Source organism: Salvelinus alpinus, chromosome 19 (genome assembly GCF_045679555.1).
Source record: "Salvelinus alpinus chromosome 19, SLU_Salpinus.1, whole genome shotgun sequence".
Lineage (NCBI taxonomy): Eukaryota > Metazoa > Chordata > Actinopteri > Salmoniformes > Salmonidae > Salvelinus > Salvelinus alpinus.
Genome location: NC_092104.1, coordinates 6,919,231 through 6,945,697, shown reverse-complemented (window position 1 = coordinate 6,945,697; position 26,467 = coordinate 6,919,231). Strand labels below are relative to the sequence as shown.

Here is a 26,467-nt window from a genome sequence, read left to right as displayed (position 1 = left end):
TAACTACTAGGCTAATAAATAAACACGTTTTTTCTGTCCGTTATGTAATGACTTACAGCATGATGTCCGTCATCACCATCTGTCCTTTGCGGTTCCTCAAACTGTCGTGATTACCAGCTGACATAAATGTCTCACACATAATGGGGACTGTGTGTGTGTGTGTGTGTGTGTGTGTGTGTGTGTGTGTGTGTGTGTGTGTGTGTGTGTGTGTGTGTGTGTGTGTGTGTGTGTGTGTGTGTGTGTGTGTGTGTGTGTGTGTGTGTGTGTGTGTGTGTGTGTGTGTGTCTTCTTGGAGGACTCTCTGCATTTCTCTGTCTGCATTTGGTCACCAGAGTTCTCCTTCCTTCACACCCGGTTTATGAAGTCTCTGGCTTTACTAGAATCAACTACTGCCCTGCTGTCTCTCCCTCTCAGAACTGGCCTAATTCCACATTGCACAATTGGGCGGCAGGTAGCCTAGTGGTTAGAGCGTTGGTCCATTAACCGAAAGGTTGCTAGATAGAATCCCCGAGCTGACACGTTAAAAGTCTGTTGTTCTGCCCCTGAACAAGGCAATTAACCCACTGTTCCTAGGCCTCCATTGAAAATAAGTTTTTGTTCTTAACTGACTTGCTGGTTACAAGTATATTTTTTATTTATTTTTTTTTTATTTTTTTTACAAGTGTGTGAATTGGAAATCTGAGGGTGGGGTCACAGCCAAGGACTTACCCCTTACAATGCTAAACACATTCACATACAAAGATTTATAGTCACACATAAATATTCACATAGTTTAATAAGCTTGCTTGCACACACACACCCCCAGTAAGTGAGCTCTGGTTCTGTTCACCTCCTGGTTTGGTTCACCATCCAGAGAGAGGTTCTGTTTCTCTTCCTGGTTTGGTTCACCATCCAGAGAGAGGTTCTGTTTCTCTTCCTGGTTTGGTTCACCATCCAGACAGAGGTTCTGTTTCTCTTCCTGGTTTGGTTCACCATCCAGACAGAGGTTCTGTTTCTCTTCCTGGTTTGGTTCACCATCCAGACAGAGGTTTTGTTTCTCTTCCTGGTTTGGTTCACCATCCAGACAGAGGTTCTGCCTACAGATGTAGGGTCTAAATTTGAGCCAGTTTGCGACAGCAGGAAAAGAATCCTGCAGCAACAGAAAATGTGTATGATTCTATGGATTATAATTAACACTTTAGATCAGGGGTGTCAAACTCATTCCACAAAGGGCCGAGTGTCTGTGGGTTTTTGACCTAGACAACCAGGTGAGGTGATATCCTAACTAATTAGTGACCTTAATTCATCAATCAAGTACAAGGGAGGAGCGAAAACCAGCAGCCACTTGTCCCTTCGTGGAATGATTTTGACACATGATCTAGATGCTGAATCAATCAATCAATCAAATGTATTTATAAAGCCCTTCTTACATCAGCTGATGTCACAAAGTGCTGTACAGAAACCTAGCCTAAACCCCAAACAGCAAGCAATGCAGGTGTAGAAGCACGGTGGCTAGGAAAAACTCCCTAGAAAGGCCAGAACCTAGGAAGAAACCTAGAGAGGAACCAGGCTATGAGGGGTGGCCAGTCCTCTTCTGGCTGTGCCGTGTGGAGATTATAACAGAACATGGCCAAGATGTTCAAATGTTCATAGATGACCAGCAGGGTCAAATAATAATAATCACAGTGGTTGTAGAGGGTGCAACAGGTCAGCACCTCAGGAGTAAATGTCAGTGTGCTTTTCATAGCCAATCATTAAGAGGATCTCTACCGCTCCTGCTGTCTCTAGAGAGTTGAAAACAGCAGGTCTGGGACAGGTAGCAAGTCCAGTGAACAGGTCAGGACACCATAGCCGCAGGCAGAACAGTTGAAACTGGAGCAGCAGCACGACCAGGTGGATGGGGGACAACAAGGAGTCATCGGGCCAGGTAGTCCTGAGGCATGGTCTGAGGGCTCAGGTCCTCTGAGAGAGAGAAAGAAAGAAGTTTGGAAAGTTTGTGCAGTATATCCTACAGTATATCCTACAGTATATCCACTGAGTTAGGGGCAGGTATTGATTAACCCTTTAGATGCTGAATGTACAGTATACCCTGCAGTATACCCTACAGTAGACCCTACAGTATACCCTACAGTATATCCTACAGTATATCCTACAGTATTCCCTACAGTATACCCTACAGTATACCCTACAGTTAATCCTACTGTAGACCCTACTGTAGACCCTACAGTATATCCTACAGTAGACCCTACAGTAGACCCTACAGTAGATCCTACAGTAGATCCTACAGTAGATCCTACAGTAGATCCTACAGTATATCCTACAGTATATCCTACAGTAGACCCTACAGTAGACCCTACAGTAGATCCCACAGTAGATCCTACAGTATACCCTACAGTATACCCTACAGTATATCCTACAATAGATCCTACAGTAGACCCTAAAGTATATCCTACAGTAGACCCTACAGTATATCCTACAGTAGATCCAGTGTATGATCTCCTCCATATTTATATTTTTCCTCTCTTGCTCTCTCTCTCCCTCTCTCTTTCTTTCTTTCTCTCTCTCTTTCTTTCTTTCTTTCTCTCTCTCTTTCTCTCTCTCTCTCTGTCTCTCTCTCTCTTTCTCTCTCTCTCTCTCTCTCTCTCTCTCTCTCTCTCTCTCTCTCTCTCTCTCCCTCTCTCTCTCTCTCTCTCCCTCTCTCTCTCTCTCTCTCTCTCCCGCTCTCTCTCTCTCTCCCGCTCTCTCTCTCTCTCTCTCTCTGACTCTCTCTCTCTCTCGCTGACTCTCTCTCTCTCTCTCTCTCTCTCTCTCTCTCTCTCTCTCTCTCTCTCTCTCTCTCTCTCTCTCTCTCTCTCCCTCCCTCTCTCTGACTCTCTCTCACTCTCTCTCTCTCACCCCCCCTTTCTCGCTTTATTTTTCTCTCTATCTCTCCCCCAGGTTGCCATGCATCCTGTTCAGTGTGCTCAGGGCCGAGCCAGCAGGACTGTTTGTGGTGTTCTGACCCGTCTCACCTCCTCAGAGATGGACTCTGTGTCCCAGACTGTGACCAAGGCTACTACACACAACAAGGAACCTGTTATGGTGAGCACAGAATCCATTGGGATGGTTTCCCAGACACAGATTAAGCCTCGTCTTAGAACAACAAAAAAAACATTTAAAAAACAAGTCAATTGAGAATCTCCATTGAAATGACTTTTTACACCAGTACCAGGGAAAAGGAGATACCTAGTCAGTTGTCCAACTGAATGTATTCAACTGAAATGTGTCTTCCACATTTAACCCAACCCCTCTGAATCAGAGAGGTGCGGTTGGCTGCCTTAATCGACATCCACAGCACTCAGGGAACAGTGGGTTAACTGCCTTGCTCAGGGGCAGAACAACAGATTTTTACCGTGTCAGCTCGGGGATTCCATCCAGCAACCTTCCGGTTACTAGTCCAACGGTCTAACCACTAGGCTACCTGAATGTTCTAGAATGACTAGAACATGTTATGGTGAGCATAACTGCAGCTGACACTGCCATTGGTTTAGGACAACGTTCCGTGGTGAGTTGACCCGCGGCCATATTGAGTTATTTGAATTCTGTAGTTACTGTTCTTAAAACGACTCTTAAAGCCATTTTTCCTCATCTTTGTTTTTTTGTAGAGGTGACACAAAAGTATAATATCTCACTGGAATGTATTTGTAAAAGACTTGTTTTTCCCAATAAATGTAGGTGCATCATGTTTGACCGCAAGGAAAATTACTATTACAGTTTGTGTTTTATAAGGTTCAGTGCAGGGATGGCTAACTGCACTTTAAAACATGTTTTATTCTTCTCTCTGTCACGAGGGGAGTTGCTAAGATGCTCTTAGGGTGGCGAGGTATTGACGATGGTACCCCAGACCCACGAGCCACTGCGGCTCCTCATGATGAGTTCTATTTTCTTTTTGTGACCCCCACCCCTATTAAGGTTGCCCATCCCTGGCTTAGTGTGTACCACATAGAGTTTTCATATGAAGTCAACTAGAGGGATGTTTTTTGTTCACTTCGCTTTTCTTCTCTGTAACCCACCAGAGCGTAGTCAGCCTCCCCCACATGAGTAAAGTGGCTAGTCAGCACTCCTCACACTGTTTATTACAACCAAAACAAAACAAACTGTTTTTAATTATACCTTATTGCAATCTTAACGAGGATCCACGTCTCCTTAAATAAACCACATGAATATCAATTGTTTCTCATTTGGAAGAAAAAGATGGAAAAGAGTGGTAGAACTCAGCAAAAATAAATCCCTTCTAGGCCTTGAGCTGAGTGAGGACGTATGTCCCAAACGGCACCCTATTCCCAATTTAGTGCACTCATTTTAACCAGGGCCCCTATTCCCAATTTAGTGCACTCATTTTAACCAGGGCCCCTATTTCCTATTTAGTGCACTCATTTTAACCAGGGCCCCTATTCCCTATTTAGTGCACTCATTTTAACCAGGGCCCCTATTCCCTATTTAGTGCACTCATTTTAACCAGGGCCCCTGTTCCCTATTTAGTGCACTCATTTTAACCAGGGCCCCTGTTCCCTATTTAGTGCACTCATTTTAACAAGGGCCCATGGGGGATGAGGGAATATATATATAATGTAGGGTGCCATTTGGGACACAGTGAGGGAGTTATTCACCGGTTGAGATGGGCCATTCTCTTCATAGTTCTGAAGGATCTATAGGAACATGGAGATATAACCTAAGACTATTATAGTAGCTATAGCAACATGGAGATATAAACTAACTAAGTCTATTATAGTAGCTATAGCAACATGGAGATATAACCTAAGACTATTATAGTAGCTATAGCAACATGGAGATATAACCTAAGACTATTATAGTAGCTATAGCAACATGGCGATATAACCTAACTACGTCTATTATAGTAGCTATAGCAACATGGAGATATAACCTAACTAAGTCTATTATAGTAGCTATAGCAACATGGAGATAAAACCTAAGACTATTATAGTAGCTATAGAAACATGGAGATATAACCTAACTAAGTCTATTATAGTAGCTATAGCAACATGGAGATAAAACCTAAGACTATTATAGTAGCTATAGCAACATGGAGATATAACCTAACTAAGTCTATTATAGTAGCTATAGCAACATGGAGATAAAACCTAAGACTATTATAGTAGCTATAGAAACATGGAGATATAACCTAACTACGTCTATTATAGTAGCTATAGCAACATGGAGATATAACCTAACTAAGTCTATTATAGTAGCTATAGCAACATGGAGATAAAACCTAAGACTATTATAGTAGCTATAGAAACATGGAGATATAACCTAACTAAGTCTATTATAGTAGCTATAGCAACATGGAGATAAAACCTAAGTCTATTATAGTAGCTATAGCAACATGGAGATATAAACTAACTAAGTCTATTATAGTAGCTATAGCAACATGGAGATATAACCTAAGTCTATTATAGTAGCTATAGCAACATGGAGATATAACCTAAGACTATTATAGTAGCTATAGCAACATGGAGATATAACCTAACTAAGTCTATTATAGTAGCTATAGCAACATGGAGATATAAACTAACTAAGTCTATTATAGTAGCTATAGCAACATGGAGATATAAACTAACTAAGTCTATTATAGTAGCTATAGCAACATGGAGATATAACCTAAGTCTATTATAGTAGCTATAGCAACATGGAGATTAACCTCTACTTAATCACCCTCCCGGATCCGGGATCCTCCTCATCAGAAACGCTGACTAGCATAGCCTAGCCTAGCGCCACAGGGAATATCATATAATATAATTTCATGAAATCACAAGTCCAATACAGCAAATGAAAGATAAACATCTTGTGAATCCAGCCAACGTGTCCGATTTTTTAAATGTTTTACAACGAAAACACAACATATATTTATGTTAGCTCACCACAATAGCGCAACACACAACGCCATTTTTTCACCGCAAAGATAGCTCTCACAAAACCCACAAATAGAGATAAAATGAATCACTGACCTTTGAACAACTTCATCAGATGACAGTCTTATGACATCATGTTATACAATACATTTATGTTTTGTTCGAAAATGTGCATATTTATAGCTACAAATCCTGGTTTTACATTGTGAACATGGCGCAAAAATGCTCCAAATTGTCCGGAGAAATTTTGGAGAGTCACGAAATTTTGGAGAGTCACTCATCATAAACTTTGCTGAAAAATACATGTTGGACATATAATTAAAGATACACTGGTTCTTAATACAACCGCTGTGTTAGATTAAAAAAAATAACTAGTAAAAAGCACAGTTTACAATAATCTGAGACAGCGCTCAGCCATTCTCCACCATGTTGGAGTCAACATATTCAACAAAAATACGAAATAACATCATAAATATTCTCTTACCTTTGATGAACTTTCATCAGAATGCAGTGCCATGAGTCCTAGTTCCACAATAAATTGTTGTTTTGTTTTAGAATGTCCATTTCTTCTGTCGAATTAGCAACTTTGGCTAGCATGGTGTAGCTCACGTGTCCATGAAAGTTTGACGCATGGAACGAAAAATTCCAAAAGTCATAATAAAAGTCGAATAAACTGGTCAAACTCAGTTGAAAATCCATCTTTAGGATGTTTTTCTCGTATATATCCAATAACGTCCCAAACAGAGCATTTCTTCGTGTCTACCTAACGCATTGCAGAAAACGATATGGTGCGCAGCAAAATACTGCCAATATGGCTGACCTGTCACTCCAAAAGCTCTCATTCGGTCCCACATCAGGCTAGACACCTCATTCAACGTTCTACTGCCTGTTGACATCTAGTGGAAGGCGTATGAAGTGCATACATATCCATAAATACAAGGCAATTGAATAGGCAAAGCCTTTCACAGAGACCCATTTCAGAATTTTCACTTCCTGTTTGGAAGTTTGCCTGCCAAATGAGTTCTGTTTTACTCACAGATATAATTCAAACAGTTTTAGAAACTGCAGAGTGTTTTCTATCCAATAGTAATAATAATATGCATATCATATGATCTAGAACAGAGTACGAGGCCGTTTAATTTGGGCACTATTTTTTCACAAAGTGGAAATGGCGCCCCCTATTAAGAAGATGTTTTAATGAGTACTTTTCTTTCCCCCTCAAGCTAAGCAACGTGCAGGAAAGGGATTGGATTGAATCAATATCTTTGTGGGAGACAGGAGTTAAGGGGCTTGTTTGAATACATTGGTATTTTGAATTACGAATTGATTCTTTGGCATGGGCTTATTAACATACATGTAAAGCAATCTTTTGTTGAGGTAGTTTAATACTAAAGGTATGTTTGACTTTGGGCGTTTTCACACATAGTTTTGAGCTGAAGTCCAATAAGAGTTAGATTTTTTGTTACATTGAATTTGTTTCATTTGGTCTGCTTGGTTTCACATTTGTCTTTGTATTTATTATGGATCCCCATTATTTCCTGCTAAGGAAGCAGCTACTCTTCCTGTGGTTTATTATGGATCCCCATGTATTATCTGCCAAGGCAGCAGCTACTCTTCCTGTGGTTTATTATGGATCCCCATTATTTCCTGCCAAGGCAGCAGCTAGTCATCCTGGGGTTTATTATGGATCTCCATTAGTTCCTGCCAAGGCAGCAGCTACTCTTCCTGGGGGTTTATTATGGATCCCCATTAGTTCCTGCCAAGGCAGCAGCTACTCTTATTGGGGTTAATTATGGATCCCCATTAGTTCCTGCTAAGGCAGCAGCTACTCTTCCTGGGGTTTATTATGGATCCCCATTAGTTCCTGCCAAGGCAGCAGCTACTCATCCTGGGGTTTATTATGGATCCCCATTAGTTCCTGCTAAGGCAGCAGCTACTCTTCCTGGGGTCCTTCAAAATTAAGGCAGTTCTACAATTTTAATAACATTAGAACACATTCACAACACATGATGTGTGTTTCTTCAGGCCTCTACACTACTACCACGTACTGTATCTACAATACAACATCCAGGTGTACCACAGGAGTCTGCTAAGCGGATAATGGCCGGAACGGCGCTGTCACGCCTGCCCCTGCTCTCCCTCTCTGGCGCCTTCGAGGGCGCCAGGCTGCCCTTCATTACGCACACCTGTCACCATCATTACACACAGCAGCGCTCATTGGACTCACCTCGACTCCTTCCCTTTGTTGATTGCCTTCCCTATCTCTGTATACTTCCCCGTTCGTTCCCTGTGTTAGCGTTGATGTCGTTATTTATTCCCCTGTCCAGACGCTGTCCTGTCCTATTCCATGTCCCATTGCTCATTAAATGTCCTCCCTGTACCTACTTCTCGTCTCACAGCGTCGTTCCTCACAGTTGCAAATGGAATGGCATCAAACACCTGGAAACCATGTGTTTGATGTATTTGTTACGTTCCACTAGTTCCGCTCCAGTCATTACCACGAGCACGTTCTCCCCAATTAAGGTGCCACCAACCTCCTGTGATGTGTACGTGTGTATATAGTGCGTATGTTATGATGTGTGTGTGTAAGCATGTGTCTGTATGTGTGTTGCTTCACAGTCCCCGCTGTTCCATACGGTGTATTTTTATCTGTTTAAAAAAAATATATATGATTCTACTGCCTGCATCTGTTACTTGATGTGGAATAGAGTTCCATGTAGTCATGGCTCTATGTAGTACTGTGCGCCTCCCATAGTCTGTCCTGGACTTGGGGACTGTGAAGAGACCTCTTGTGGCATCTCTTGTGGGGTATGCATGGGTCCATTCAACATGTCAATACCTCTCACAAATACAAGTAGTGATGAAGTCAATCTCTCCTCCACTTTGAGCCAGGAGAGATTGACATGTACATTAATAATGTTAGCCAAATGTCAATCAAACCCCAACTAAAACTCATGTTAAATCCATCTACGAGTATTATAAAGCATCACTTGTGTGTCCCAATCTTCATTTCACTTTCGTTTTGGTCTTCCAACAACATGCCGGAGGAAACTGCGACGTGAATAAACTATATTCAGTAGTCTATATCCCTGGTATAGCCCCCTGTCTCCCCTAAACTAATCTGCATTGGATGAGCCCATAAATGAGCTGCTACTCACAGAATGTTTCAGTCATATCGGGTTATGATGCTGTTTTGCTGCATGTGATCAGTCACACAACCAATCACACTGCGCCACTCTCGTTCTTTTCCTGTGTCTGGTCTGGACTGCTTGCTCACCTGCAGCGAACCTCACCAAGGTATCATGTTGTTCAGTGCCCCCCTGAGTGCGGATAGAGTTCTCACACCAGTCCAAAGGAACCCAACTAAGGGGGTAAACGCACCAGAGTTGGGGGGGAAAACGCTCCAAACCAATTCTGGTGTGAAAGCCCCTTTATAAGTGACAAAGAATATATCTCACACATATGCTGTTGAGCAGTAAATTTAAACTGCTTTATTGTAGATACATTTAAAATGGTTAAATAAATAAAGTGTGTGTGTGTGTGTGTGTGTGTGTGTGTGTGTGTGTGTGTGTGTGTGTGTGTGTGTGTGTGTCATCCCCACAGCGTGCGATTCGTCCTGCGCTACCTGTTACCCTGACAACCCCAAGTGCACGAGCTGCCCCCAGGGCTCTGCTATGCATCATGGGAAATGTATTTCCCACTGTCCAGAACAGCATTACATAGACGACCATGGCCGCTGCAGAGGTAAGCAACTCCTCAACACAGTTTACATGAATACCTCTCATACTCATACAGTTTCAGTATTAGTTCTGGGCTGCACCAAAACCTGCACATAGTTTATAGCCCTTGTGTCTTCATGGCAGGCTTATGTCCTAGCCCAGCTCTAACATACCTGCTTCAACTAATCAACTCATCAGTGCATTAATTGATTTAGTGAATCAGGTTTTTGTTCATGGTGGGTAGGACCATGAACAAATGTGGGTAGGACCATGCTGGATAGCAAGAAAGGCATTTCACTGTACATTTAACATTACAATAAAAACTTGAAACTTGAACCTAGCCCGTACAACGTTTTTATAATGTTGAAACTCGCCAAATTCCTGATTGGCTCCAACAGTGTGATTGACCTCTGACCTATTCACTCTCAGCCTGTCACAGCTCCTGCTGGTCCTGCTCCGGCCCCTCTGTGTCCCAGTGTACCCTCTGTTCCCAGGGACTGTCTCTACACCAGGACCAGTGTCTGGAGACCTGCGGAGATGGGCTGTACCACCAGGATCAGACCTGTCACAGTAAGAGCCTTCCTCTAGGGTTTAGGGGTTTAGGGGTTTAGGGTTTAGAGGTTTAGCGTTTAGGGGTTTAGGGTTTAGAGGTTTACGGTTTAGGGGTTTAGGGGTTTAGGGTTTAGGGGTTTAGCGGTTTAGGGTTTAGGGTTTGGGGTTTAGGGGTTTAGGGTTTAGGGTTTTAGGGTTTAGGGCTTGAGTTGGGCTTAAGGTTACTACAAGCTTTGTGTCTGCAAAAATGAAAATACTAAAATCATTTTTGGAGTAGGGGGACACCTTTTGGTAACATGATGTCCTCGCCGGTCCCACTCCCATTCACAAGGGGCCGATTATTTTTGTATTTTCATTTTGTGAAAGCATGGAAGAGTCGCTTTCTCTTGCTAGTAATAACTAGCTGGCAGCCTGGCTAAAAACATAGCAAGCTAGCTAGCCTTTTTAGCATTCCACATCTCCACGTGTAATAATCAGATTTATTTAAAAAAATATATGCCCTGGAAAATATTCATATACTTACCAGTGTATCCTAAACATTATGTTTGATAATGCTCCTTGGGTTTTCATTCCCATATCAGCTAAAAATAGAACTTCATCATGCTTTGGTAAAAAATAAAAATAAAAATAAACACAGGCTCAAAGGGAGATTCAGTGTCTGCTGTTTATTTTGACCCATCTACCAATAGGTGCCCTTCTTTGCGAGCCATTGGAAAACCTCCCTGGTCTTTATGGTTGAATCTGTGTTAGAAATTCACTGCTCGACTGATAAGATAATTGTATGTTTGGGGTTACAGAGATGAGGTAGTCATTCACAAATAATGATAAACACTATTATTGCACACAGAGTGAGACCGTGCAACTTATTATGTGACTTGTTAAGCACATTTTTACTACTGAAATTATTTAGGCCATAACAAAGGGGTTGAATACTTATTGACTCAAAACATTTTAGCTTTTCATTTTATTAAAAATGGGTAACATTTTCTAAGAACATGCTTCCCCTTTGACATTATGGGGCAGGGAAGTGACACAAATTTCAATGTAATCCATTTTAAATTCAGGCTGTAATACAACAAAATGTGGGAAAAGTTCAGGGGTGTGAATACTTTCTGAAGTCACTCAGGGTTTGGAACCGGTCCAGGGAACAGTACCGAACACCGGAAAATAAGGACATTTGTACAGGAACAGAATCAAAATCAAATCAAATGTATTCATAAAGCCCTTCTGACATCAGCTGATATATCAAAGTGCTATACAGAAACCCAGCCTAAAACCCCAAACAGCAAGCAATGCAGGTGTAGAAGCACGGTGGCTAGGAAAAACTCCCTAGAAAGGCCAAAACCTTGGAAGAAACCTAGAGAGGAACCAGGCTATGAGGAGTGGCCAGTCCTCTTCTGGCTGTGCCAGGTGGAGATTATAACAGAACATGGCCAAGATGTTCAAATGTTCATAAATGACCAGCATGGTCAAATAATAGTAATCACAGTGAACAGGTCAGGGTTCCATAGCCACAGGCAGAACAGTTGAAACTGGAGCAGCAGTAGTCATGCCAGGTAGTCCTGAGGCATGGTCCTAGGGCTCAGGTTCTCAGAGAGAGAGAAAGAAAGAAAGAAAGAAAGAGAGAATTAGAGAGAGCATACTTAAATTCACACAGGACACCGGATAAAACAGGAGAAATACTCCAGATATAACAGACTGACCCTAGCCCCCCGACACATAAAATACTGCAGCATAAATACTGGAGGCTGAGACAGGAGGGGTCAGGAGATATCAGTGACACCATCCGATGATAACCCCGGACAGGGCCAAACAGGCAGGATATAACCCCACCCACTTTGCCAAAGCACAGCCCCCACACCACTAGAGGGAACAGAATCAGAACCAAGCTTTATTTATACAGCACATTTCATACGTGGAATGCAACACAATATGCTTCACAGGAAAAAACGAATACAAACAATGGAAATAAAAACTTAAATATTTATTACACAACAAACATAAGAGGATAAAAAAACTAAAGAATAACAATACAAACTGAACCACTAAAAAACACTGTCTGACTCTAAAACAGTTTGCAATGTTTCAGGAAAGAATCCTGGAATCCCTTGTGTTAGGGTGAATCCCGTCTCTTTTAAAAAGAGAGAAGCGAGTAGCACAGGAGGGGGCCAAAGATAATTATTTTCTTCCCTGTGCAAGCGAGGGTCTTTAAAATTTTTATGTAGTCCTCCCACAGTTTTTTCAGATCGCCTAAAACGAAGGTCGTTAAAACCTACGTGAGTGACGATGGTGTCAATATTGGAGTAGTTGGCCTGAACCGTGGGCAGGAGAGAGTTGTTGTCATGGACACGGGCTCCTGGGTGACATTGGACCTTCGTTGGTGCACAGACTGTAGACAGACCCATAGCTGTTTGATAGCTGGATCAGATCTTCACAGATAGATAGGTGGCCAGACTGCCTCCCCAATTTCCTACACCTTGCGAGTGTCCAGTCTCCCATGGGGCCGAGGAGTTTAATAATATCTATAATATCTATAATAGACCTTAATATCTGTCCGTTGGATTGAGTTAGATCAACGCCACCCAACTCATCGACAGCTTTGGTATTGGAGGCATTTAAAACTGAGATTAGGTTTGCCTGGGTTACAGCAAGGTCGGTGTACTTAGAAAGCAAGTTTTCCTTTTCTCGTAGCCGAGCAAACTGCCACAGGATCTTTTCCCAAAAGATGCTTGAACATGGTGCATTTAGGGCAGCCAAATTCCTGTCCATTTTCCACCGTATCCACCTTATCTTCGTCTTGATTGTGTGGAAATGATTTCCAGCCGTGGATCAAAACACTGGTGGGCTAACATTGCTAGCAGCTGACTGCTACTTAACAGGAGTCTGCTAGCAGATATAGTAACTGCTACTTAAAACTTCTTAGGGATGGGTGTCCCGTTAGCGGGTCATTTTCCGGTCAAACTGGAGGGTGCGTAATTCAAATAAATTCTAACAGTTATTATAGCGGTTACACATTTAGGTACATATAAGTGTCTTATATCAGCTGAAAGCTTAAATTATTGTTAATCTAACTACATTGTCCAATTTACAGTAGCTATTACAGTGAAAACATGCCATGTGATTGTTTGAGGACGGCGCCCCCACATTAAAATATTTTTTCTACCGGCACAGGTTGTCACGCCCTGACCTTAGAGAGATGTTTTATTTCTCTATTTGGCTAGTTAGGTCAGGGTGTGATGTGGGGTGGGCATTCTATGTTTTGTGTTTCTATGTTTTGGCCGGGTATGGTTCTCAATTAGGGACAGCTGTCTATCGTTGTCTCTGATTGGGAATCATACTTAGGCAGCCTGTTTTGCCACCTTAGGTTGTGGGATGTTGTTATTTGTTAGCTCTGAAAAGCCTTCAGAACGTGACGTTCGTTATTCTTTTGTTGTTTTGTTTGGGTTTTCTGAGTAAATAATGTATCATGAACACGTACCACGCTGCACCTTGGTCTACTTCATACGACGAGCTTTACACAGGTTTCATACATTCACATATAAAGATTAAATATTCACTTACTTTTTGAAAATCTTCCTCTGATTTTTCATCTAAAGGCTCCCAGAGATAACATGTAGTGTCGTTTTGTTAGATAAAATCATTTTTTATATCCCAAAAAGTCTGTATAGTTGGCACCATCGATTTGAGTAATCCACTCCTTCAAATTGCAGAGAAAGGAACCGAAAATCTACCCCTAAACTTTGTTTCAACAAGTTAAAATACGTTTGTATTTGCTCCTCAGACACCCTAAAATGTAATCAACCTATAATATATCTTTCGGAAGAAGTATGTTCAATAGGAAACCGATTTTAGCAGGTGCGCAACTTCATCATGGCACGCAACTTCATCATGGCGCGCGATGACAGATTTTCAAGACTATGTCTTCATACAAAAACTCTTATTTCTTATTAGTTTTTGAAGTTACAAGCCTGAAACTTTGAACATAGACTGCTGACACCCTAAGGAAGCCATATGAATTGCATCCAGGGAGCTATTTTACAATTCTCTTGCATTTCTAAGAGGATGGTCTCTCAAACAAAAAAAATCTGGTTGGTTTTTCTTTGGATTTTCACCTACCATATCTATTGTGTTATATTCTCCTACATTATTTTAACATTTCTACAAACTTCAAAGTGTTTTCTTTCAAATGGTACCAATAATATGCATATCCTGGCTTCAGGGCCTGAGCTACAGGCAGTTTGCTTTGGGCATGTCATTGGAGAAAAAGGGGCCTGATCCCTTAACAGGGGCGGAAATGGAGAAAAGGGGGCCTGATCCCTTAACAGGAATATTCTAGCAGCTAACTGCTACTTAAAAGGAATCTGCTAGCAGCTAACTGCTACTTAACAGGAATCTGCTAGCAGCTAACTGCTACTTAACAGGAATCCAGGACACAAACTTGCGGTCTCAGCCGTAAAGGCGTCACGGAATCAGAAGCAACAGAAACTTTAGCTATGATTAAAAACGATTTAATGAAAACTATATCATAAAAATAACAAACCGAGTGTTGGCAGTACTCTGATGACGTCTGTTGCATGATGACATGGTTGATCTATACTGTTCAGGAACAGAACCGTTATTTGAAAGCATGGGAACCGCTTAACTTCTCTGGGATATGTGGGACGCTAACGTCCCACTTGGCCAAAAGCCAGTAAAAATGCAGAGCGCCAAATTCAAATAAATTACTATAAAAATCAAACTTTCATGAAATCACACATGAAAGACACCAAATTAAAGCTACACTTGTTGTGAATCCAGCCAACATGTCTGATTTCAAAAAGGATTTACGGCGAAAGCACACCAAACGATTATGTTAGGTCAGTACATAGCTACAGAAAAACACAGCCATTTTTCCAGCCAAAGAGAGGAGTAACAAAAAGCAGAAATAGAGATAAAATTCATCACTAACCTTTGATGATCTTCATCAGATGACACTCATAGGACGTCATGTTACACAATACATGTATGTTTTGTTCGGTAAAGTTCATATTTATATCCCAAAATCTGAGTTTAGGCGGGACGCTACTGTCTCACTTGGCTAAAAGCCAGAGAATATGCAGAGCGCCATATTCAAATAAATTACTATAAAAATCAAACTTTCATTAAATCACACATGAAAGATACCAAATTAAAGCTACACTGGTTGTGAATCCAGCCAACATGTCAGAATTCAAATAGGCTTTTCGGCGAAAGCAAACAATGCTATTATCTGAGGATAGCACTATAGTAAACAGAGAGAGAAGCATATTTCAACCCTGCAGGCGCGACACAAAACGCAGAAGTAAAAAATATAATTCATGCCTTACCTTTGACGAGCTTCTGTTGTTGGCACTCCAATATGTCCCATAAACATCACAAATGGTCCTTTTGTTCGATTAATTCCGTCGATATATATCCAAAATGTCCATTTATTTGGCGCGTTTGATCCAGAAAAACACCGGTTCCAAATTGTGAAACGTGACTACAAAATATCTCAAAAGTTACCTGTAAACTTTGCCAAAACATTTCAAACTACTTTTGTAATACAACTTTAGGTATTTTTTTCCGTAAATAATCGATAAAATTGAAGATGGGATGATCTGTGTTCAATACAGGATTAAAATAAACTGTAGCTAGCCTTCTGGTCATGCGCCTCTAACAAACAGGACACAACAAGTGACCCTGATTCAAAATGGCCGTACTTCTTCATTACACAAAGGAAAAACCCTCAACCAATTTCTAAAGACTGTTGACATCCAGTGGAAGCGGTAGGAACTGCAAGAAGGTCAATTAGAAATCTGTATTCCCAATGAAAATCCATTGAAAAGAGTGACCTCAAAAAAGAAAATTCTGAATGGTTTGTCCTCGGGGTTTCGCCTGCTAAATAAGTAATGTTATACTCACAGACATGATTCAAACAGTTTTAGAAACTTCAGAGTGTTTTCTATCCAAATCTACTAACAATATGCATATCTTATCTTCTGGGGATGAGTAGCTGGCAGTTGAATTTGGGTATGCTTTTCATCCAAACGTGAAAATGCTGCCCCCTATCCTAGAGAAGTTAATAATGTTATTTTACATTCCTGGCATTTTTTTCTGTCCCACAAAAAACAAGGCATCTATGCAAAGCCTTCACTGTCATTCACATGATGTTTACATTTACGTAATTTAGTAGACAGAAACGTATTCCAGTGTCAGCCTGCCAGCTGAAAATATTTGCCAGTGTATGTATAGGAAACCTGCCCCTCTGAAGCATAGGCTACAGTAACCTACTGATGTTACAAGCGTGATTCAGAAATTAGGGAGAGATTTATAATTAGAGAATGAATGAATTAGCTTTTTAAATGCAAGTTACAGATACTATAGTTATCACGTTTAACGTTGGATTTATTAACGACAAAAACGTAAGACGTGTTTTTCATTCTGGTGCCGTTCTGCACTCACAAGCTTGTTGGTCCAACGTTAAGACAACTCCTAAACATCAGATAATGCATTTCATAACGAGATACCCAGCGCTTCAAGTCAAGCCTCCTCCTCCACCTTCTCTCACTCTCTCCCCACCTGCAACATCTAACTTTCTTCTCACTCCCTACCCGTGTCTGTCCATCGTGTATGTAAACTCTAGCTTGCCTGCTCCATAGCAAACTGCTCTCTCCGCACTGATTGGTAAAGTCATTTAATGTCGAGCTATGTAAAAAAACAAAAGAAAATACAGATTTCAGACATTTTAAAAGGAACAGAAAGGAACGGTGTAAACCATTACTTTTTAGGGGTTCGAACCGGTTCAGAACTTTATTTTGCAGGTCGGGAACAGTGGAACGGAACAAAAAAATAATGGTTCTGTTAATTTCGGTACATATCCCTAAAATATGTATTCAGAAGTCGTTTGTTTTTAACACCTCCACCCTACCATTTCCCCTACTGTAGTGTACCACCTATCGTTGTGAGTGTGTGTGTGAGTCTGAGTGTGAGTGTGTGTGTGTGTGTGTGTGTGAGGGAAGTCTGACTAAAGTGGTTTTCTCTCTCTCTCCGCAGTCTGCCATCCGTCTTGTAGGGGATGTCTAGGTCCTCTGGCCTCTGACTGTCTGAGGTGTCTCAAACCAGAGGAGGCCCTTCTGCCGCAGAACAGTCACACACACAGAGCAACACCACACGGAGTGTGTGTGGACAGATGTCCCGCTCGCTTCTACCTGGATGCTCTACACACCTGCAGAGGCAAGTAGATTATGTGTTCATGGGGGGGGGGGGGGGGGGGGGGGAGGAGATCAGACCCTACTGGAGAACACTGATGGTGAAAAAAGGTCTTAATTGCCCAAAATCTCACACTATCCCTTTAACCATTTGGGAAATGAGATAACATCTGATCAAATCTTTTTCTGTCTGCACTGTCGATGACGTAAATCAGCACATCAGTGTTCTCGAAGTAGTTTCTCCAGTAGGGTCTGATAGCGGCATCATTTCCGCTCAGTGTCGGGTTGATTTGGTGGTTACACATACTATCAACATTACACATATTATACAAAACATACCATAACTATGTCTCAGACACCTCAGTCCCCACGTCTCCCATACTGTATATCTGGCAGTATTTCCTACGACTGACAACGATCAATCAATCAAATCAAATGTATTTATAAAGCTCTTCTTACATCAGCTGATGTTACAAAGTGCTGTACAGAAACCCAGCCGAAAACCCGCAAACAGCATGCAGATGTAGAAGCACGGTGGCTGGGAAAAACTCCCTAGAAAGGCCAAAACCTAGGAAGAAACCTAGAGAGGAACCAGGCTCTGAGGGGTGGTCAGTCCTCTTCTGACTGTGCCGGGTGGAGATTATAACAGAACATGGCCAAGACCAGTGTGTGTTATGAATACAGCTATCTCTGACACACACACACATACACTCAGCCTATCATTAGGGAGTGAAGGCCAGTATGTGTGAGACACAAACACACACACCAGCAATGTTCTCTTTCTCAGTACCACCATTTCCTTCGGGCTTAGAGATAACTAGTAGTCCTCCTGTTTATAGTCTTTCCACAGCTGGATTTCCCTAGAACTCTTCCCCTACCACTCACAAATCACAAACTCAGCTAGCTATTATGCTAATTGCAGAGTAAACTGTGCAACAGTAAACTACATATCTTCCTGACCCAGTTAGAGTACTTGTCTTTCCGGAGGAGCTAAATATTACTATCTGTTGTTTATTGAATTGTTTAAACATTGTCCTAATTTATTTCTAAATCCCTTCATGTGGTGCAACGGTAGAATGAAAGTGTCAGAGAGATGTAAATATGTTGAGCTTCAAAACCCACAATACGAGAGTTTGAGCTTATAACTGTTTCGTACGCAGCATGACAGAAATGGCTCAGAGTTGATCCAGATAGACCTACCTCAATTTGTTTACTCTGGATAGTGAGTGTGCTCTGGGTAGTGAGTGTGCTCTGGGTAGTGAGTGTGCTCTGGGTAGTGAGTGTGCTCTGGATAGTGAATCTGCTCTGGGTAGTGATTGTGCTCTGGATAGTGAATCTGCTCTAGGTAGTGAGTCTGCTCTGGATAGTGAGTGTGCTCTGGATAGTGAGTGTGCTCTGGGTAGTGAGTGTGCTCTGGATAGTGAGTGTGCTCTGGATAGTGAATCTGCTCTGGGTAGTGATTGTGCTCTGGATAGTGAATCTGCTCTGGGTAGTGAGTCTGCTCTGGATAGTGAGTGTGCTCTGGATAGTGAGTGTGCTCTGGGTAGTGAGTGTGCTCTGGATAGTGAGTGTGCTCTGGATAGTGAGTGTGCTCTGGGTAGTGAGTGTGCTCTGGGTAGTGAGTGTGCTCTGGATAGTGAGTGTGCTCTGGATAGTGAGTGTGCTCTGGATAGTGAGTGTGCTCTGGATAGTGAGTCTGCTCTGGATAGTGAGTGTGCTCTGGGTAGTGAGTGTGCTCTGGGTAGTGAGTGTGCTCTGGATAGTGAATCTGCTCTGGGTAGTGAGTGTGCTCTGGATAGTGAGTGTGCTCTGGGTAGTGAGTGTGCTCTGGATAGTGAGTGTGCTCTGGATAGTGAGTGTGCTCTGGATAGTGAGTGTGCTCTGGATAGTGAGTGTGCTCTGGATAGTGAGTGTGCTCTGGGTAGTGAGTGTGCTCTGGATAGTGAATCTGCTCTGGATAGTGAGTGTGCTCTGGGTAGTGAGTCTGCTCTGGGTAGTGAGTCTGCTCTGGGTAGTGAGTGTGCTCTGGATAGTGAGTCTGCTCTGGATAGTGAATCTGCTCTGGATAGTGATTGTGCTCTGGGTAGTGAGTCTGCTCTGGATAGTGAATCTGCTCTGGATAGTGAGTGTGCTCTGGGTAGTGAGTCTGCTCTGGATAGTGAGTCTGCTCTGGGTAGTGAGTGTGCTCTGGATAGTGAGTCTGCTCTGGATAGTGAATCTGCTCTGGATAGTGATTGTGCTCTGGATAGTGAGTGTGCTCTGGATAGGGAGTGTGCTCTGGATAGTGAGTCTGCTCTGGATAGTGAATCTGCTCTGGATAGTGAATCTGCTCTGGATAGTGAGTGTGCTCTGGGTAGTGAGTGTGCTCTGGATAGTGAGTCTGCTCTGGATAGTGAATCTGCTCTGGATAGTGATTGTGCTCTGGATAGTGAGTGTGCTCTGGGTAGTGAGTCTGCTCTGGATAGTGAATCTGCTCTGGATAGTGAGTGTGCTCTGGATAGTGAGTCTGCTCTGGATAGTGATTGTGCTCTGGATAGTGAGTGTGCTCTGGGTAGTGAGTCTGCTCTGGATAGTGAATCTGCTCTGGATAGTGAGTGTGCTCTGGGTAGTGAGTGTGCTCTGGATAGTGTGTCTGCTCTGGATAGTGAGTCTGCTCTGGGTAGTGAGTGTGCTCTGGATAGTGAGTCTGCTCTGGATAGTGAATCTGCTCTGGATAGTGAATCTGCTCTGGATAGTGAGTGTGCTCTGGATAGTGAGTGTGCTCTGGGTGGTGAGTGTGCTCTGGGTAGTGAGTCTGCTCTGGATAGTGAATCTGCTCTGGATAGTGAGTGTGCTCTGGATAGTGAGTCTGCTCTGGATAGTGAATCTGCTCTGGATAGTGAGTCTGCTCTGGATAGTGAGTGTGCTCTGGATAGTGAGTCTGCTCTGGATAGTGAGTCTGCTCTGGATAGTGAGTCTGCTCTGGATAGTGAGTCTGCTCTGGATAGATGGATTGGAGTATTAAAGAAGACATTACATTTTTTAACAACCAAATCTCAATGTTTGATATAAATGGAATGCTATAGAAGGGTCCAGACACCTTTTTAGTGATTTCACTTGTTTTTGAGAAACTCACCCCAAACAGCAAATCACTTGACTAAAAAATATGAACAAAGACTCCAAAAACACCCACATATGTCCTTTTAGAAACGGCATGGAGGAGGGCCAATGCCCTTTTAAGACATGTTATGCTGGTGTTTCATCTATTTTAGGCAATTACCTGTAGCAGCAGGCTACACGGAGAATGGAACAACTGGAAAGGGAAAACTGGTTTGAGTCGCACAAAATGGAGTATAACGTTGCGGATGAAGTTCCGAATGACACACTTTCATGTGTACAACATCTAAAGACCTGCGTCACTGTACTGAGAGCTTTGCCGTTTCTAAAATTATTTATTTGGGTGAATTTGGAGCCTTCGAACATGTTTTTTTCAGGGCCCCTATACTGAACAACGAGGATGAGGAAGTGATTTTCTGTTTGGGGTGAGTTTCTCAAAAACAAGTGAAATCACAAAAAAAAAATCTGGACCCTCTATATCATTCTATTTACATCAAACATAGAGGATTGGTTTAAAAAAAGAAAACTTCTCGTTTAAGGTTGCATTCCCAAACGGCTCCCTGTTCTCTATATACTGCATAACAGAGTTAAACACGTTGTTGTAAGCTCACTCCACAGCTAGCTTGAAACGTTGTGTATGGAGCCGGTGGAATCGGTGCCTTTTGCATGACTCAACCCATTGCAACATTGTCAAGGAGGACTGTAATGTGTGTTGAGAAGCAGAGGATCACTGGTTCCATCCCAGTATGAGGCAGTCAGACAGTGGAGGAAGCTAAGCTGTTAGCATCACACTGATCCCCCGTTACAGTGGAGGAAGCTAAGCTGTTAGCACCACACTGACCCCCGTTACAGTGGAGGAAGCTAAGCTGTTAGCACCACACTGACCCCCGTTACAGTGGAGGAAGCTCAGCTGTTAGCAGTACACTGACCCCCGTTACAGTGGAGGAAGCTCAGCTGTTAGCAACACACTGACCCCCGTTACAGTGGAGGAAGATACGCTGTTAGCAACACACTGATCCCCCGTTACAGTGGAGGAAGCTAAGCTGTTAGCAACACACTGATCCCCCGTTACAGTGGAGGAAGCTAAGCTGTTAGCACCACACTGACCCCCGTTACAGTGGAGGAAGCTAAGCTGTTAGCACCACACTGACCCCCCGTTACAGTGGAGGAAGCTCAGCTGTTAGCAACACACTGATCCCCCGTTACAGTGGAGGAAGCTAAGCTGTTAGCAACACACTGATCCCCCGTTACAGTGGAGGAAGATAAGCTGTTAGCAACACACTGACCCTCGTTACAGTGGAGGAAGCTAAGCTGTTAGCAACACACTGATCCCCCGTTACAGTGGAGGAAGCTAAGCTGTTAGCACCACACTGACCCCGTTACAGTGGAGGAAGCTAAGCTGTTATCAACACACTGACCCCCGTTACAGTGGAGGAAGCTAAGCTGTTAGCAACACACTGACCCCCGTTACAGTGGAGGAAGCTAAACTGTTAGCACCACACTGACCCCCGTTACAGTGGAGGAAGCTAAGCTGTTAGCAACACACTGACCCCCGTTACAGTGGAGGAAGCTAAGCTGTTAGCACCACACTGACCCCCGTTACAGTGGAGGAAGCTAAGATGTTAGCAACACACTGACCCCCGTTACAGTGGAGGAAGCTAAGCTGTTAGCAACACACTGACCCCCGTTACGGTGGAGGAAGCTAAGCTGTTAGCACCACACTGACCCCGTTACAGTGGAGGAAGCTAAGCTGTTAGCAACACACTGACCCCCGTTACAGTGGAGGAAGCTAAACTGTTAGCACCACACTGACCCCCGTTACAGTGGAGGAAGCTAAGCTGTTAGCAACACACTGACCCCCGTTACAGTGGAGGAAGCTAAGCTGTTAGCAACACACTGACCCCCGTTACAGTGGAGGAAGCTAAGCTGTTAGCAACACACTGACCCCCGTTACAGTGGAGGAAGCTAAGCTGTTAGCACCACACTGACCCCCGTTACAGTGGAGGAAGCTAAGCTGTTAGCACCACACTGACCCCCGTTACAGTGGAGGAAGCTAAGCTGTTAGCAACACACTGACCCCCGTTACAGTGGAGGAAGCTAAGCTGTTAGCACCACACTGACCCCCGTTACAGTGGAGGAAGCTAAGCTGTTAGCAACACACTGACCCCCGTTACAGTGGAGGAAGCTAAGCTGTTAGCAACACACTGACCCCCGTTACAGTGGAGGAAGCTAAGCTGTTAGCAACATACTGACCCCCGTTACGGTGGAGGAAGCTAAGCTGTTAGCACCACACTGACCCCCGTTACAGTGGAGGAAGCTAAGCTGTTAGCAACACACTGACCCCCGTTACAGTGGAGGAAGCTAAGCTGTTAGCAACACACTGACCCCCGTTACAGTGGAGGAAGCTAAGCTGTTAGCACCACACTGACCCCCGTTACAGTGGAGGAAGCTAAGCTGTTAGCAACACACTGATCCCCGTTACAGTGGAGGAAGCTAAGCTGTTAGCAACACACTGACCCCCGTTACAGTGGAGGAAGCTAAGCTGTTAGCAACACACTGACCCCCGTTACAGTGGAGGAAGCTAAGCTGTTAGCAACATACTGACCCCCGTTACGGTGGAGGAAGCTAAGCTGTTAGCACCACACTGACCCCCGTTACAGTGGAGGAAGCTAAGCTGTTAGCAACACACTGACCCCCGTTACAGTGGAGGAAGCTAAGCTGTTAGCACCACACTGATCCCCCGTTACAGTGGAGGAAGCTAAGCTGTTAGCAACACACTGACCCTTGTTACAGTGGAGGAAGCTAAGCTGTTAGCACCACACTGATCCCCGTTACAGTGAAGGAAGCTCAGCTGTTAGCAACACACTGATCCCCGTTACAGTGGAGGAAGCTAAGCTGTTAGCAACACACTGACCCTCGTTACAGTGGAGGAAGCTAAGCTGTTAGCACCACCCTGACCCCCGTTACAGTGAAGGAAGCTAAGCTGTTAGCACCACACTGACCCCCGTTACAGTGGAGGAAGCTAAGCTGTTAGCAACACACTGACCCCCGTTACAGTGGAGGAAGCTAAGCTGTTAGCAACACACTGATCCCCCTTGCACACAGTGCATTATTTTTGACCAGGGCCCTCCCTATATAGGGGATTGGGTGCCATTTGGAATGATATATAATTTGTCTATTCACTTGATTCCAGACTATTCACTTGATTCCAGACTATTCACTTGATACCAGACTATTCACTTGATTCCAGACTATTCACTTGATTCCAGACTATTCACTTGATTCCAGACTATTCACTTGATTCCAGACTATACACTTGATTCCAGACTATACACTTGATTCCAGACTATTCACTTGATTCCAGACTATTCACTTGATACCAGACTATTCACTTGATTCCAGACTATTCACTTGATTCCAGACTATTCACTTGATTCCAGACTATTCACTTGATACCAGACTATTCACTTGATTCCAGACTATACACTTGATTCCAGACTATTGAGTCTAATCTAGTATGAGGCCAACAAATCAAATCAAATTAAATTGTATTTGTCACATGCGCTGAATACAACAGGTGTAAACCTTACCACGAAATGCTTACTTACAAGCCCTTAACCAACAATGCAGTTTTAAGAAAATAGAGTTAAGAAAATATTTTCTAAATAAACTAAAGTTAAATAAAGTAACACAATAAAATAACAATAACGAGGCTATATACAGGGGGTACCGGTACTGAGTCAGTCTTAGTCGAGTTAATTTGTACATGTAGGTAGGGGTAAAGTGACTATGCATAGATAATTAACAGCGAGTACCAGCGTTGTAAAAACAAAGGGGGGGGGGGTCAATACAAATAGTCCGGATGGCCATTTGAATAATTGTTCAGCAGTCTTATGGCTTGGGGGCAGAAGCTGTTAAAGTGCCTTTTTGACCTAGACTTGGCGCTTCGGTACCGCTTGCCGTGCGGTAGCAGAGATAACAGTCTATGCCTTGGGTGACTGGAGTCTTTGACAGGATTTTGGGCCTTCCTCTGACACCGCCTGGTGTATAGGTCCTGGATGGCAGGAACCTTGGCCACCTACCCTCTGTAGGTCCTTGAGGTTGGATGCCGAGCAGTTGCCATACCAGGTGGTGATGCAACTGGTCAGGATGCTCTCGATGGTGCAGCTGTAGAACATTTTGAGGATCTGGAGACCCATGCCAAATCTTTTCAGTCTCCTGAGGTTGGGTTCAATGGGTTCACTGTCAAGGTGTAGTCTAATTGCCAGCGGTGTGTGTGTGTGTGTGTGTGTGTGTGTGTGTGTGTGTGTGTGTGTGTGTGTGTGTGTGTGTGTGTGTGTGTGTGTGTGTGTGTGTGTGTGTGTGTGTGTGTGTGTGTGTGTGTGTGTGTGTGTGTGTGTGTGTGTGTGTGTGTGTGTGTCTGTCTGCAGGGTGTTTGTGTCCTGAAAACATCAATGGGGTCTATTGTGTTTTAAGAGCATGTCCAGACAGATGCTGAGCTTCCTCTAGGCTCCTGTCTGGAGGGGCGGTGCCACACACACACACACACACACAGCGATAGAGATCGGGTGTCTTTATGAGAAAATTCCAGCCTGTAGTTCCGTCTGTTCCATTGTCAACACACTCGTGTGTGTGTGGACCGTGATGGCCAGTGTTGAGGGCTAAGTGGTGCTCTGTGTTAATTCAGGTTATTATATCCTGAAACACAGCTGGGTTTCATTCTCTCCCTCTACTCAGGGACTGATTCAGACCTGGGAGAGCTCTACACCTCTACCAGGGACTGATTCAGACCTGGGGCAGCTCTCTACCTCTACCAGGGACTGATTCAGACCCGGGACAGCTCTCTCCCTCTACTCAGGGACTTATTCAGACCTGGGACAGCCCTCTCCCTCTACCAGGGACTGAATCAGACCTGGGAGAGCTCTCTACCTCTACCAGGGACTGATTCAGACCTGGGAGAGCTCTCTCCCTCTACTCAGGGACTGATTCAGACCTGGGAGAGCTCTCTCCCTCTACCAGGGACTGATTCAGACCTGGGATAGCTCTCTCCCTCTACAATGGACTGATTCAGACCTGGGACAGCTCTCTCCCTCTCTACCAGGGACTGATTCAGACCTGGGATAGCTCTCTCCCTCTACCAAGGACTGATTCAGACCTGGGACAGCTCTCTCCCTCTACCAGGGACTGATTCAGACCTGGGAGAGCTCTCTAACTCTACCAGGGACTGAATCAGACCTGGGAGAGCTCTCTCCCTCTACTCAGGGACTGATTCAGACCTGGGACAGCTCTCTCCCTCTACCAGGGACTGATTCAGACCTGGGACAGCTCTCTCCCTCTACCAGGGACTGATTCAGACCTGGGATAGCTCTCTCCCTCTATCAGGGACGGATTCAGACCTGGGAGAGCTCTCTACCTCTACTCAGGGACTGATTCAGACCTGGGAGAGCTCTACACCTCTACCAGGGACTGATTCAGACCTGGGATAGCTCTCTCCCTCTATCAGGGACGGATTCAGACCTGGGAGAGCTCTCTCCCTCTATCAGGGACTGATTCAGACCTGGGAGAGCTCTACCCCTCTACCAGGGACTGATTCAGACCTGGGAGAGCTCTACCCCTCTACCAGGGACTGATTCAGACCTGGGAGAGCTCTACACCTCTACCAGGGACTGATTCAGACCTGGGACAGCCCTCTCCCTCTACCAGGGACTGAATCAGACCTGGGAGAGCTTTCTACCTCTACCAGGGACTGATTCAGACCTGGGAGAGCTCTCTCCCTCTACTCAGGGACTGAATCAGACCTACCTGACTCCACTATTCAACTCATAGGTCTATAAACCTGATTCCACTATTCGATTCCTATTTCCAGGATAAAGGAACACTGATTTAGAAAATAAAACGAGCAGTACATTGGTTCCCCAGTCCTAAACATAAACCCCTTAGATTTAGAACCTGTTCAACTGAACAAGGAACATAAAGAGATCCCGATGCAGTTCGTGATTCA

General features: G+C 43.7%; 1 protein-coding gene across 1 annotated transcript in view; it reads left to right on the top strand.

Annotated features, from left to right (window-relative positions):
- The window catches only part of fras1 (Fraser extracellular matrix complex subunit 1), a 229,565-nt gene that overhangs the window by 34,363 nt on the left and 168,735 nt on the right, over positions 1-26,467 (top strand). The window contains exons 11-14 of the mRNA XM_071354262.1: positions 2,917-3,060; positions 9,495-9,635; positions 10,040-10,180; positions 17,216-17,395. Of these exons, the coding sequence (XP_071210363.1) occupies positions 2,917-3,060; positions 9,495-9,635; positions 10,040-10,180; positions 17,216-17,395 (606 nt within the window). The remainder of the gene's footprint in view (positions 1-2,916; positions 3,061-9,494; positions 9,636-10,039; positions 10,181-17,215; positions 17,396-26,467) is intronic.